Below are 15,609 nucleotides of genomic sequence, written 5' to 3'. Positions count from 1 at the left end.
TTTTCTTTTTTCATTGAAGTTTAAACATATTACATATGTGAAAGAGTGACTGCAGTTTAAACATTTACTTTGGCCTGATAAAGAGAGCTACACCATCCATGATCGCTTTCTCCCATTCCCAGAAAGAAAAGTTCGTTTGACACTTGAAAGCTGTTAAATTGTCTTATTTTTATTTGAAAGAGCTATGGAAGCTGTTTCTTCTCATTTAAACTTTTTAAGAAAATGCCAACTTTGCTGTATTTTAATCTGATAGTGAATTGGGATTATTTATGCAAGTATTTATGTCTACAGTTTATCATAGTTAATAGTTATTTCACTTTCTGTAATATCTGATACCTGAAGCTCACATTTATTTAATGTGAGTGGGGTTTGTTTGTTTGTTTTTTGTTTTGTCTTTCATTATTTGTCTTTTATTTCTTAGTGTTGTACATTATTGTATATGTTAGGTTATCATGGTCATCTCAGTAGAAAGCTCTTGAGTAGATGGTTTTTTGTTTTTGAGAATCAGCCCAAGAAGATTCATATTATGTGGCCATAGCTGGGTAATATTATTCTGAGCTATGTGAAGTTGCTAGTTTTGTTGATTAAATGTTAGCAGTTTCATAACACATATTCAAGAAACAACCAAACAAAAGATCTTTTAGAAGAGATAGTTCAACTTCCCAATTCAACTCTTTTAACCGACCTACCAGAGGCTTTATGAAGATTCAAACTACAGATAACCAGAGGCCTATCAAGAAAATTCTGCTTTGTTTTCCTGTTAAATTGCCCAGTTTGCAAAGGTATTTAATCAAAATGACTTCAGTAATTGAAGCAAACATCTTTTGGGAATGCTTAAGTGACATAAGTTTTTCATTAAATCTGTGTATAGTTTTCATCTTTCATTCACTGAGATATTGTCATATAACAAAGGATTAGTCTGTAAATATCATTTGAAGGCAAAATAACTACCCCCCGCCAGTATCTAATATGGACTCAATTTTGCCAGCTATAGAATTTTGTCTTCTTAGTATGCATTCTAAAATAATAATATTATGTTATGTAGCCAACAGATTTGCCTGAACATGCTGTTTTAAAGATTTTCTTTATACCTGTGTTTCAAGTTACAAGAATTAAAATGTATGAGTATAAAAAAGGATATAAAAATGAGAAGCTCCTACATAGGAAATCCCCTATTTTAAATAGGTGTTTTGAAAGGTTGCGGATTAGGTTGTTCCAAAGTCAGACTACATCTCCTCATATATATATTATGAATAATAAGGGTAGCAGGTAGCCAACAAGAGCTGACCAAAATTAACTCTCCAAAATTAACCTAGGGGTCTTGGTTTGGAATAAAGTATTTGTGACTATAGCCCTTTCACCTGTTTTAAAAAAACAAATACATTGTTGTTAGCACAGATGACTATCAATTAGTAGAATAAATATTTAGCTTTAAAACAAAAGTGGAAATAGTTCAATCAGTGTTGGTGAAACTATTTTGAGACAAGAGATTTCATTTAGGTGACTTTAGTTTGGCATCTGCTTCTCTTTCGAAGAGCCCATGTGATGACTGAAAGTGCTGTGTGTTTTCAGTGACCTTGAGGGAGGGAGCCAGTCATTTCTTCTTAAGGGTCGTACGAAGCAGGGGCCTTGCTGATCTCATGCTTTTCAGTTCAAAAACTGTGTCTGGAACATCTTAGATATCCTTCATCCACATTGTTCAAAGGCTGTCTGTATTTCAAGCTCAGTCTACCCTACCTTCAGCTGAGCCTGTCTTCCAGCTCTGCTCCCTCATACTAAATTTACAGGTGGGCATTCTCCATTCTTGTTTTTTTTAAAAAAGTCTTTACTCATTTTAGTGTTATGAGAAATGACCACCACCTTCTCCTTTTCTCAAGAAATATAAAGGTAGAAGAGATATTCCTTTTCCATTAATTTTAAAAGCTATTGTTTTTGAACTGCTGGCACTTAGCAGTTTAGTTTTTAGACCCTAATCTGAATTAAGTTGCTGGAGGTGATCCTAAAATTGATCTAAAGGTTTAATCTTGTTTTATCATATAAGCATCTGGTTGGAAACTGTGCTGATGAAGATTTGTATTTTGTGGCATTAGTTCTTCATGTTTCTTTTTTATGTATTTAAAATTGATCATTAATTTCCAAACAAGTGGAGAATTTACCGTTGTTGAGCTATATAGAGGGCAAGTGTGCCTGATTAGAGCATGAACTGTACTTTCACATTAGCTGATGTGCTTTGCACTCTGCTCTTGTAGATTTATTTTGTTTACAGTAGACTGATGTCAAGTTTTTGTAAATGTTTTTACTTAGCACTTTAACTGTGAGTGTACAAACTGATTTTAAATGTAGTGGTTGTATATTTTGGTTATAAATTGGAAATTTGTAATAAAAATTAAATGATTTGTTCTCTATTTTGTCATTAGTACCTGATTGAGTGTAATTTTCTACATCATCTACACTGCTATTTTTAAATTAGGTTTCATATTTTATGTTTTTCCAATTACTAATTTCTTCATTCACAATAGCATAGACTCCACAGTAATCTGGAATATAGATACATCATTCTGTGTCATATCTCTGGAATATAGATACATCGTTCTGAATGCTATCCCATCTCTATTCATTATTATATCCCCATGCATACTACTGCCAGGTACATAACAGGAGAAAAAGATGAATGCATTAAAGTACCTATATCAATTTCCCCAATAGGAAGTCCTACCTATATAAGCACATCAGTTGTTGTTTTTTTTTTCCATACACAGGACAGCCGATTAAAACTTAAACTGGTGCTAGAATGTTTTTTGCCTAGATCATGCATTCTTTAGTTGGAAGGGACCTTAGAAATCATAAGGTTCAACTTCCAACCCAGTACCAACATCCTCCAAAACCATCTTTTATAAGCCTCTGCTTGAATGATTTCAGTAATGGGAAGCTTACTACTCTTAAGGCCTTCCATTCCATTTTGAAGTCAGCCGACAACCAAAATGAGCAAAAGGAGCAAGGAAATTAACACTCCCCTAAAGTCTTCATAAAGGAGCTGCTGACATCTTCATTTCAGCCCTGTGAGACCTATGTCAGACTTCTAACTTACAGAAGATGATATGTTGCTTAAGTGTTGCTTAAGCCCATAAATTTAGGGTAATTTATTAGAGCAGCGGTAGAAAACTAAAATATTCATCCTCACACTTGCACAGCTGCAAAGCGTGGGCAATGGACAAGCGAGGAATGGAAAATGGCCCAAGGAATCCATTCAAGACCAGAAACATTGCATAGAACTGGCCTGTTGCCATGAAACAGACTGTTGAGGTGGCTTGGAGAAGTTGGAGGTACTGAGATTAATAAGAACAATCAGTCTCTGGTGCCCTTCTTCCAACATTATCCTCCAGTTTTTTTCACCATTATTGTCCAATTTTCTTTTTATTCCCACTTCTTTATCTTCTCCTCCATCGTACTTTCCTCCTTTTTTAAACAATGCTCTTTATTTTTCTCTGCTAATCAAGTGTATGTTTTTGTCAACCTCTCACTCCCACTAGCATACCCACCCAATTTGTTGAAAGGAGATAAGGAGCAGAATATGAGAGGAGCCTTGGGAGAAGGTTGAGATTTTCCAGCATGCCAAGAATTAAAAAGGTAAGGAACGTAGCTTTACCACCTGGTCTCTGCATACTCCAGTGCAGCACACGAATTCACAAATGAGGGTTATATACAAATCCATTTATTAGGAAAAAAATCAAAACTAAGCAGGCACTCAAAAGTATTTTGAAAATAATAAAAGGTTTTTGCTAAGGTACTGATTAGTGACTGTCTTCTATTTTTTTTGCTGAAAAATTATGTTGAGCCCTTTTCACTATCTCTTAGCTCAAAACTAAGGCCTTAAGGAGCTAAGGGAAGGTTTTCATCAGCTTCAAGTAACATTAGATGAGCTACTGAACAATAGTAAATACAATAGAAGCATCTAAACACTTAAGTGAATCAAAGAAGCATGTACATTTTTATTTTAAGAATTGTTTGGCAACAGATTTTTTAGGAAAGTGTTTGCTGAGTATGATGACTAAGATCCATGCACTAATATCTATACACTTATACAAAGCTTCTGATTTCCCACATGTCCTGTTGGCTACAAGGGCAGAAGGGACATTATTCTCTGGCGACAGATTGGGCTTTGGTGGAGCCAGTTTAAGGGTACTATTGGTAATAATCCCAAGGGCACAGGTATTATCTCCATCATCAATTTAATAGATTCCAAATGAAACCTTAGCACAAAGACAAGGAGAGAAGTGTCTTTCATTTTCAATGTGATGATAAGCATTTCTGAAAATTCCAAAAATGATGTGGGCCACATGACTGTCAGAAATTGGCTTGTTTCTAGAGCCATTGCTGCAGCACTAAAATTGATGAGAAAATACAGAGGAGAACAAAGTCATTTAACCTGAAAGTCCTTTTCTTCCTCTCTTCTGTCCTAATCATTGTTAGGAGTTCTTTTGCAGAAGCATGACATATTTAATTAGAGGCTTGTTTTTGCTGTCACAGTTTTAGTTGTTTTTCCAGAACCAAAGGTTACATTCATATTGTTTTTCTTGTCTGTTGATGAAAGTAATTTTAGAAAATGACTTTTCAAGTCTCTGTGACTGTTCATTAGCATTCATTCATTTATTCAGTAAACATGCATTTGTTTACCTACTCCTTATCAGGTAGTGAATAAGACCCTAGAAATTCGAAGAAGAGAATGTCATGATTTATATTCCTGCAAAATTCACACTCTAATAAGGAGATAAGCTTGTAGACACTTGAGTACTATAATGGTGGTGTGTTCAAAGTGTTATTTGAGCACAAATGTGGAAGTAGTTACTTCTGCCATGAAGACTGGGTGTTCAGAGAACTATTAGAATATGAAAGATCCAATCGATAGGAATTTATTAATCACCTAATAATTGCTGAGGTTATGTTGGGGAACAAATAAGACAGTTGTCCTGTTGTAGTTCTGTAATTGAAATTTTGAGTCTAAAGAGAGGAAGCAGACAATAAGTAAAGACATTAAGAGATAGTAATAAGTGTTATGAGATTCAACTAAGCATCCTGTAGGGAAAGGCTTAAGGGTCTTGGTTAAACAACACGGATTTTATTCAAAGTGCAAAGGTGTGCCATTGAAGCATTTTAATTAAGGGATTAACATGACTAATTTTCCTTTTTAAAAAGTTATTCTTCTGGCTCTATGAAAATGGATTATGAAAATAAAAAATGCACACAAGGAAACCAATAAAAAAGCAATTGCATTAGTACAGGTTAGAAATAGTGACTAGGACTCAGGTGGCAGTTGTAGAGATGGACAGGAAAGGGAAAATTCAGGATGTCTTAAAAGTAGAGTCAGTACCACACACTTAGAAAATGAACTCATGGTTGCCCGAGGGAAGGGATAGTTAAGGACTTTGGGAATGCCATGCACACACTGCTATATTTAAAATGGATAACCAACAAGGACCTACTGTATAGAGCATGGAACTCTGCTCAATGTTATGTACCAGCCTGGATGGGAGGGGGGTTTGGAAAAGAATGGATACAAGTATACGTATGACTGAGTCCCTTCACTGTTCACTTGAAACTATCACAACATTGTTAATTGTCTATATCCCAATAAAAAATGCTTTTGGTGTTAATAATAAATAAAATTTTATAAATAAGTACTTCAAGATAAAAATAGAATCAGATTGACATACTGGATGTGATAGAGACAGGAAGGGGGTGAATGAAAGATGACTCCTAGTTCTTTGGTTAGAGCTGCAAGGTGGAGTCAGGGCCACTTGCTATGGTGGAGAAAACTGGAGGAAGAATAGATGCTGAAGGGGAAAACCAAGAGTCTTGTTTTGGACAGGTTTAAAGTGACCATTACCTAAGTGAAGATGCCAAGTAAGCAGCTGGATATAAGATTAGAGCTCAGTTCAAGATTTTGGCCTGAGACTGAAATGTGAGAATCATCGAGATGTAGGTAGGATATAAAGCCATCAGGTTATAGGAGATCACCTTGGGAAGACTGGATAGAGAGAAGTTGTGTAGAAGACAAAAGGTCAGGAAAGGAGACTAAGAAGGAGAGAACAGTGATACAGGAATATCCAGGGAATGTTTTGAAGAAGCCAGGAAAGAAATGCTGTATAAAGGAAGGAGTCCTTAAACCAGTCAAATGATGTTTCAAGGTCAAATAAGATAATGACTAAGAAAGACCATTTGATTGGACAACGTGGAAGATACTGAAAAGAACAACTTAAGGGGAATTCCCTGGCCATCCAGTGGTTGGGACTCCATGTTTTCACTGCCAGGGGCCCAATTTCAATTCCTGGTCAAGGGACTAGCATGGTGTGGCAAAAACAAAAAACCACCACCAACAACAACAACAAATGGAGTGGGAGGGGAAGCAGCCTGGAGTGGACTGGAGAGTGAATTGGGAACTTGCATTTTTAGCAGTTGGAAGATTAGATACTTTCAATGACCCTCCCAATGTAAACAGTCAAAAATCATCTTTGTGATTATATTGCTAAACTGGCATGATCTTAACAAAGGTCAAAAACAAAGTGAAAGCAAGAAACACTGGTGAGAAGGTAGCACCAACACCAGCTTCTCGAGTTTTTTGCTGAACCCTAGAGACAGTACCATATTTGAGGGGCAAGAAATTAAGCTTAAGGTCACAATATCAATTGGAGACTGATAAATCTCTGCAGAAAGCTGGGACTTCAGTGGGTTACACCTTCAATGTAAAGGAGATGGAAGAAAAGAAAGTCACACAGAATGAGGCATCAAAGAAATCTGAATCCAAGTTTAGCACTGGTTGGCAGGAGTATGGTGGAATTTCCCCCTGAGAATGTGTAATAGCCCTCACAATACATTTTTTGGTCTAAATATATGCTACATGTGACCTGAACCTTAAGCCAAGAATATAACTCAAAATGTCCTGGATTGCTTGTTACTCCAGGCAGTTGTCAGAAGCAAATGCACATCTTTGGAGGAAAGCAGTCTAATGTTGGGAAAGACTGGGGGCAGGAGGAGAAGGGAGCGACAGAGGATGAGATGGTTGGAGGGCATCACTGACTTGATGGACATGAATTTGAGCAAACTCCGAGAGATGGTGAAGGACAGGGAAGCCTGGCGTGCTGCAGTCTGTGGGGTTGCAAAGAGTCGGACATGACTTAGTGACTGAGCAACAACAACAACAACAATGTTAATTTAGGTGCCAAGGAATTTCCACAAAGAAATTTCCAAGGGAAAGGAGCAGTTCATAGTCAAAGCTAGCAACACACACACTAAAGAACAAGACATCAGGAGTGAGAGTCTATTTTCCAAAGACTGAAGATTTTTACAGTTAGCACACAATATAAAATAACAATTTAACATGTTTAAAGAAATCAAAGAAGGTATTAGATGTATAACACGATACAAAATCACTAGGCAGGTTTGAAGAAAGAGGCCTAGCTGAATGTCTAGATATGAATGTTTTAGTAACTGGAATTAGAAACAACAGATTAAACACAACCAATGAGAGACTACTGAACTGAAATATGCATGCTCAGTCGTGCAGTCAAGTCCGACTCTTTGCAACCCTATGGACTGTAGCCCACCAGGCTCTGTCCATGGAGAAATTTATGTGGTGATTTTTAAAAATTAATTTTTTGGCTATGCTGCACAGCATATGGGATCTTAGTTCCCCAACCAAGGGTGGAACCTCTGCCTCCTGCAGTGTAAGTCTGGATTCTTAACCACTGGACTGCCAGGGAAGCCCTGTGTGGTGATTTTTAAGTGTTTAGAATTCTTTGATATTCTCCTCTTCAGGAGGTGGAGCTTCATTCTCCTTCCTTAAGCATAGATCAGCCTTCTTGATTTGCTTCTAACAAACTGAATAAAGTGGAACTGAAGGTGTGTGATTTGAGGACTGGGTCATAAAGGATGCTGTGGCTTCCTGCTGCTGCTTTCCCTCACATACCTCAGCTTGGGGAAGCCAACTGGTCTGTCAAGAGACTACTCAGGCAGCCCTCGGAGAGGCCCCTGTGGGGAGGAATGGAAGTGAGCCAACCTGGAAGCACCTTTCTCTCCAGCCCTGGTCCCACCCTCTGTTGATGACAGCCCCAGGGTCACTTGACCTTCACTTTGTGAAAGACACTGAGCCAAAACCACCCAACTAAGTCATTCATTGATTCCTGTCCCCCAGAAACTGTGTGAAGTAATACATGTTTGTTGCTTTCAGCAGCTAGGTTTGTGGGTAATTTATTATACAGCAGTAAATAAGTAATACAAGATTAATTTGAAGAAATTACCCTAAAGGCAGCACAGGGATAGAAAGCGATAGAAAACATGAAATGAGATTAATCAACATTCTAGAAAAAATCATGGGAACGAAGAAATATTTGAAGTATTAATTGCTAGGAAATCTCTAGAATTGTTGAAAAACAATAATCATTAAGTTCATGGAGCCCAGTGAATCCTAAGATGAATACTTTTTTTTTTTTTTAACAGCACTTAGACATCTTATAGGAAAACTAATGAATACCAGACGGGGAAAAGATTCTTTAACAACACAGCCAGAGAGGAGAAAGCTCAGTCTCAAAGGGATGGCAATTACAGTGAAAGCTGATTTCTCTATAGCAATAATGGACTTCAGGAGCCAGGAATATATCTTGATTTACTGACTGCAAGACAACTGTAGTTTGAACATTGTTTGAACATTGCCTTTCTTTGGGATTGGAAGGAAAACTGACCTTTTCCAGTCCGGTGGCCAATGCTGAGTTAAGTTGCTGGCATATTGAGTGCAGCACTTTCACAGCATCATCTTTTAGGATTTGAAATAGCTCAACTGGAATTCCATCACCTCCACTAGCTTTGTTCGTAGTGATGCTTCCTAAGGCCCACTTGACTTTGGACTCCAGGATGTCTGGCTCTAGGCGAGTGATCACACCATCGTGGTTATCTGGGTCATTAAGATCTTTTTTTGCATAGTTCTGTGTATTCTTGCCACCTTAATATCTTCTGCTTCTGTTAGATCCATACCATTTCTGTCCTTTATTGTCCTTTATGCCCATCTTTGCATGAAATGTTCCCTTGGTATCTCTAATTTTCTTGAAGAGATCTCTAGTCTTTCCCATTCCATTATTTTCCTCTATTTCTTTGCATTGTTCACTTAGGAAGGCTTTCTTATCTCTCCCTGCTATTCTTTGAAACTCGGCATTCAGATGGGTATATCTTTCCTTTTCTCCTTTCCCTTTAGCTTCTCTTCTTTTCTTAGCTATTTGCAAGGCCTTGTCAGACAACTATTTTGCCTTATTGCATTTCTTTTTCTTGGGGATGGTCTTGATCACTGCCTGTATAATGTTATGAACCTCTGTCCATAGTTCTTCAGGCACTCTTATCAGATCTAATCCCTTGAATCTATTTGTCACTTCAACTGTATAATCATAAGGGATTTAATTTAGGTCATACCTGAATGGCCTAGTGGTTTTCCCTACTTTCTTCAATTTAAGCCTGAATTTTGCAATAAAGAGTTCATGATCTGAGCCACAGCTCCTGGTCTTATTTTTGCTGACTGTATAGAGCTTCTCCATCTTTGGCTGCAAAGAATATTATCAATCTTATTTCAATATTAACCATCTGGTAATGTCCACTTATTGAGTCATTTCTTGTGTTGTTGGAAGAGGGTGTTTGCTACGACCAATGCGTTCTCTTGGCAAAACTCTACTAGCCTTTGCCCTGCTTCATTCTGTATTCCAAGACCAAACTTGCCTGTTACTCCAGGTATCTCTTGGCTTCCTACTTTTGCATGTCAGTCACTTATGATGAAAAGGACATCTTTTTTTGGTGTTAATTCTAGAAGGTCTTGTAGGTCTTCATAGAACCGTTCAGCTTCTTTGGCATTAGTGGTTGGGACATAGACTTGGATTACGGTGATATTGAATGGTTTGCCTTGGAAACGAACAGAGATCATTCTATCAATATGCCAGCAAATTTGGAAAACTCAGCAGTGGCCGCAGGACTGGAAAAGGTCAGTTTTCATTCCAATCCCAAAGAAAGACAGTGCCAAAGAATGCTCAAACAGTATACCACACAATTGCACTCATTTCACATACTAGCAAAGTAATGGTCAAAATTCTTCTAGCTAGGCTTCAACAATACATGAACTGAGAACTTCTAGATGTTCAAGCTGGATTTTAAAAAGGCAGGGGAACCAGAGATCAAATTGCCAACCTCTGTTGGATCTTAGAAAAAGCAAGAGAATTCCATAAAAACATCTACTTCTGCTTCATTGACTACACTGTAGCCTTTGACTATGTGAATCACAACAAAGTATGGAAAATTCTTAAAGAGATGGGAATACCAGAGCACTTTACCTGCCTTCTGAGAAACCTGTGTGCAGGTCAAGAAGCAACAGTTAGAACTGGACATAGAACAACAGACTGGATCCAAATTGGGAAAGGAGTATGTCAAGGCTGTATATTGTCACCCTGCTTATTTAACTTATGTGCAGAGTACATCATGTGAAATGCCAGGCTGGATGAAGCACAGCTGAAATCAACATTGCAGGGAGAAATATCAATAACCTCAGATATGCAGATGATACTACCCTTAGGACAGAAAGTAAAGAGGAATTAAAGAACCTCTTGATGAAAGTGAAAGAGGAGAGTGGAAAAGCTGGCTTGAAACTCAGCATTCAAAAAACTAAGATCATGACATCTGGTCCCATCACTTCTTGGCAAATAGATGGGGAAACAATGGCAACAGTGACAGACTTTATTTTCTTGGTCTCCAAAATCACAGCCATTGGTGACTGCAGCCATGAAATTAAAAGATGCTTGCTGCTTGGAAGAAAAGCTATGATAAACCTAGACAGCATATTAAAAAGCAGAGACATTACTTTGCCAACAAAGTTCCATCTAGTCAAAGCTATGGTTTTTCCAGTCATGTATGGATGTGAGAGTTGGAGTATAAAGAAAGCTGAGCGCCGAAGAATTGATGCTTTTGAACTGTGGTGTTGGAGAAGACCCTTGCGAGTCTCTTGGACTGCAAGGAGATCAAGATGGATTCTAGCAAAGAGGCTTCTGAGTAGGTTGACGTCACCTGCTAAGGGGTGGCACCCCCTCCCTTTTTGACCCTGGAGGAGCCTTTCTGTACATGTGCAGTTGGGAAGGTTGCCTTGACTTCCAGAATGAGAACTATGTGGTTTCTTCACCTCTTATCTGGGCAGACTCAGCTCCTTCTCACTCCTGCTATTACCTTCATCTTAGAGTATCTGTCCATGGGGGGACAGACTCCAGCTCTCAGCCTGGGGCCCACTGCCTCAGAGTGGCATGCGTGGAGGCATGTGGAAGCTCCGTGCTGTCTCCCCACACCTCGCTCTGGGCATCTCACCCATCTGGCTCCTCCTGCGTTACCTCGTTTTATACTAAACCAGTGATCTGGAGGCTCCGTATGAAGACAGTGACATCAGATAATGGAAGGGGACCCTTGATGTGCACTTCCCTGACAATTAGTGATGTTGAGCATCTGTTCAGGTACCTGTTGGCCATCTGAATATCTTCTTTGGAAATATGTCAGTTCGGGTCCCAGACCACCCAGCACCACAGGATGCTCTCTGCTGGCTGCCCAGGGTTCTCCAGTCAGATTCCCTAGATGGGAAGGAATTGAGGCCAAGTATTTGCTTTCCTGCTGAAGCGAGGCAGAAGAATGAGCTGGTGGGGCCCTTTGACTGGAGACTCAGGTCAAGCGGAACTACAAAACAACTGTATTCCCTGGCCAGACGGGACCCCCAGCAAAGCCACTGGCTGGGATGTCTGCTCCTGCACATGCTAAGTGGGAACATGGTTCACAGAGAGCCGCAAGCAGGTCCCTGCAAGCCTGGCACTCTGTGTCTATTTGATCCCTGATGGTGGAGCCCTGCCACTGCCCCAAGTAATTTCTTTGAGGCAAGACCCAAACGGGCCTCCCTGGAAGCATGTTCCACAATGCTGGGAAAGCTGGGTGTCCATTTGGGGTTCTCTTTTTGCCCACTGGAGAAACTAGGTGGGGGGCGGGGATGGGGGGCTCTTCAGGCAGTGCTATGTCAGCCTGGGGGAGGGACAATGTGGTCAGACTGTAATTGCTCCTTCTACCTTCGAATGTGGTCCTCCTCAGTCTCTGTGGTCCAGATGGGTGCTTCAGCCTCACCCCCTACATCCTATGATTTTCTCTGTAGAAAGATGCTAGTTGATCCTCTTGCGAGGGGGGCTGAAGTGGCTCCATCCTTATGAACTTACCTTGGGGAAGATGCTGTTGCAGGCCCAGCTGGGGCACTGTGGCAAGCTCTTAATGGCCCAGAAAGTTCGGCTGGTGATGGCAGGATCTGCTAGTATTGGAGGGTCTCCTCTCAGGTGGTGGGGCGGGGCCTGTGGTTCACTAGGGGGAAAAGGCCACTGGCGGCAGTAGCTGAGGAGTACTCACTGGTGTGAGCCGTCCTGGAGGCCACCATTCTCTCACCAAGACCTGGCCCCACCCAGCAGCCTTGTTTGTTGTTGTTTAGTCACTAAGTTGTGTCTGACTGTTTACAACCTCATGGACGCAGCACACCAGGCTGCCCTGTCCTTCACTCTCCCTGAGTTGGCTCAAATTCATGTCCACTGAATTGGTGATGCCATCCAACCATCTCATCCTCTGCTGCCCCCTTCTCCTCCTGCCTTCAATCTTTCCCAGCATCAGGGTCTTTTATAATGAGTCAGTTCTTTGCATCAGGTGGCCAAAGTATTGGAGCTCCAGTTCAGCATCAGTCCTTCCAATGAATATTCAGGGTTGATTTCCTTTAGGATTGACTGGTTTGATCTCTTTGCAGCCCAAGGGACTCTCAAGGAGTCTTCTCCGGCACCACAAATGGAAAGCATCGATTTTGTAGCCCCTCAGAGATGTAAACTCAGTAGGTCTGAGGCGGGGCCCAAGAATCTGAATCTGGAAGCACACATGATTCCGATGCCTGTGGCCTGAGGACCACACTTAGAAACACATTCCTACACATTATAGATTCTTGAACCCACTAGTCAGCCAGCACATCCTCTGTATCACAGAAGGACAAACAAGCAGGTGATGATAAGTTGTTTTGAATACTTCTTGAGATTTTTTTTCCTTTCCCCTTTGTCCCCGAATCCTTGGCTCTGCAGCAGCTTGCCTGTGCTGTGGGGTGGGCACGTGGGAAGTGTGGATGCCTGCCAGCCAGTGTGGGTGGGTGCAGCACAGCTCCAGGGAGGGACAGGGCGGTTCTGAGTCACCTTTCCTAATGAGCATCGCTTGTTGACTGACTGGAGGGGAGGAGCTCATTATTCATGTTTGGCCCAGGGCCGCCTCTCTTGATTGCAAACGGACAGAGGCCCCGGGGCTTCCACCATGTTCACCTCTGTGGGAAAAAAAGTGGAAAGATCATCAAAGCAACACTTTAGTTCACCCTTCTCATTGAAAAGAGTTAGATTAGCTGGAAGGAAGCTTATGAGGCTGTTTGGCAGAGAATTTTCACACTTGATCTATTCCTTTCTTCCTCTATCCATTACCCCTTGCCCAGCCCACCTTGATCCCTTGAATAGGGACATTGTCTGCTCCAAGTCATCCAAAACAAAGCCTCTATTCTTTTGAGCAATTCCTGTCCGTGCTGCCCCCCCCACTCCAGCCCCCAGATGCTTCAGAAACATAACCCCTAAGAAAACAACATGAGGTTAAAGAATATCATGTCAGTATCCCTATTCCTGTAAAAGAGCTGGCCTAATGCAAAAAATTCATTTCTCATATTGTCCTTGTTTCAAAATCCTACAGTGCCTTTTTCTTGGTCTCTTGGTAGAACTCTCAAATAAAGCCCCTAGAGCCAAACATATTTGGAGTTAAAAATTAAGTTGGAAAACAGGGTGGAATTTGTGGAGTTCAACTGCAAAGTGCCTTCCTGGACCAGCCACAGCCAACATTTCAGGTTAACGGTTTCAACATAAACAACCTTCTTTAATCATGAGACGGCTCTGTACAGAGGCGTAAGGGGAGGTTCCTCCCTCCCCGGAGGAGGAAGGTTCACTTCATCCTGGCCCCTGGTTCTGTAGCCCACAGGGACTGGAAAGGAGAGAAGCCTTAGCTCCTCTTCCTGCAGCCTTGGCTCCCATTCTCCATCCATGGCACCCAGGACTCCTATTGGTGCCTGGACAGCTTCTGGGCTAACCTTGTATCAATTCAAAAACGTCCGTTTTCATCTGTGGGAGTCCCTTCACTAGGTCTTGCGAGGCGAGTGATTTGCTAAGATAACACTGCTCAGGGGTGTGGCTCCCATCTGATGTCATTCTAGAATGGCTCCTATTATCAAGTTTCAAGACCACGGTGCTCCCTTTGAACATGGGGCATAAGTTTAGATGAGAGAGAAGCTGGAGTGGCAAGAGGAATGCCCATTTCCTTTCTTTCTTTGCAGCTCTTTTTTTGCCCATTTCTCCATGTTTCTGCCTCATGGCATCTTTCTCTTTGCTTTTGCTCCTCTGTAGCTCTGTTTAAGGCTTCCCTGGTGGCTCAGTGTTAAAGAATCCACCTGTCAAGCAGGAGACTCAGGTTTGATCCCTGGGTTGGGAAGATCCCCAGAAGGAAATGGCAACCCACAACAGTATTTTTGCCTGGAAAATCCCATGGATAGAGAAACCTAGTGGACTACAGCCCATGGGGTCACAAAAGAGTTGGACACGACTGAGTGACTAAGCAACAACGGTCTTGTTTAAACCAGGAGCTCTTTTTTTGGCTGCACCACTCAGCTTGTGGGATCTTAATTCCCTAAGCAGGGATCGAACCCAGGATATGGCAGTGAAAACCAAGAATCCTTACCACTAGGCCACCAGGGAACTCCCATTAAACCAGGAGTTCTGAACCTATGGTTCATGGATCCCTTGAATATACAAGAATATGTCTATTTTATGGGAAAAGGCCCACAGTTTTCACATTGTCAAAGTGGACTGAGAAAAAAGAACAATCATTCTAAACTTTTCCTCCCTTTTCCTTTGACACTCTCGCTGCCCCCTTAGGATTCTGATTGTACTGTTATGACTCTCCCTCCCTGATCCATGTCTCCTTTTCTTCTCTCATGTGCTCATGTGCTAAGTTGCTCAGTCATGTCTGACTCTTTGTGGCCCCATGGACTGTAGCCCATCAGGCTCCTCTGTCCATGGGATTCTCCAGGCAAGAATACTGAAGTGGGTTGCCATGCCCTTCTCCAGGGGATCTTCCTGACCCAGGGATCAAATCCCTGTCTCTTATGTCCCCTGCTTTGGCAGGCAGGTTCTTTACCACTAGCACCGTCTGGAAAGCCCTTCTTCTCTCCTACCTTCTCTCTTTCTCCTTCTGTCTTTGACTTATTGCCCCATGCCATCTTTTTTTTTTTCCCTGAAAATAGGGTATAATACAAAAGTGAATACTAATAATTGTCACATATTGAACAATGTTCAGTAAATGAAGGTTTAATTCCTTAGTTATGTTCTTAATTTTAAAAGTCACTGAACTGGATATTTTTCTCTAAAAAAAAAATTCACGAGGGGTAATTGTTGGCTACTTTTTTTTAACTCATCTGTGAGGGTTCATTCTACCCACCCTGAGCCCTCAGCTGTGAAT

At 41.0% G+C, this 15,609-nt stretch overlaps 1 protein-coding gene across 2 annotated transcripts in view; it reads left to right on the top strand.

Moving 5' to 3' along the window:
• Positions 1 to 9,528, top strand: part of FZD3 (frizzled class receptor 3) — a 108,569-nt gene extending 99,041 nt beyond the window's left edge. The window contains exons 7-8 of one of the 2 annotated variants that reach the window (XR_014055606.1): positions 3,531 to 3,627; positions 8,494 to 9,528. Coding sequence is in view for 1 of the 2 variants with exons in the window: in XM_081496217.1 (XP_081352343.1) it covers positions 3,531 to 3,561 (31 nt within the window). In the remaining variant the exon portion in view is untranslated. Of the gene's footprint in view, positions 1 to 3,530; positions 5,664 to 8,493 lie in introns of those variants that run through there. The other variant, XM_081496217.1, reaches the window with a different exon arrangement.
• The last annotated feature ends 6,081 nt before the right edge of the window (positions 9,529 to 15,609 follow it).

This window comes from Giraffa tippelskirchi, chromosome 1 (genome assembly GCF_054371585.1).
Source record: "Giraffa tippelskirchi isolate mGirTip1 chromosome 1, T2T-mGirTip1v1.2.pri, whole genome shotgun sequence".
NCBI classification, from domain to species: Eukaryota; Metazoa; Chordata; class Mammalia; order Artiodactyla; family Giraffidae; genus Giraffa; species Giraffa tippelskirchi.
The sequence above is the reverse complement of the archived record's forward strand: the minus strand, read 5'-3'. Positions and strand labels throughout refer to the sequence as shown.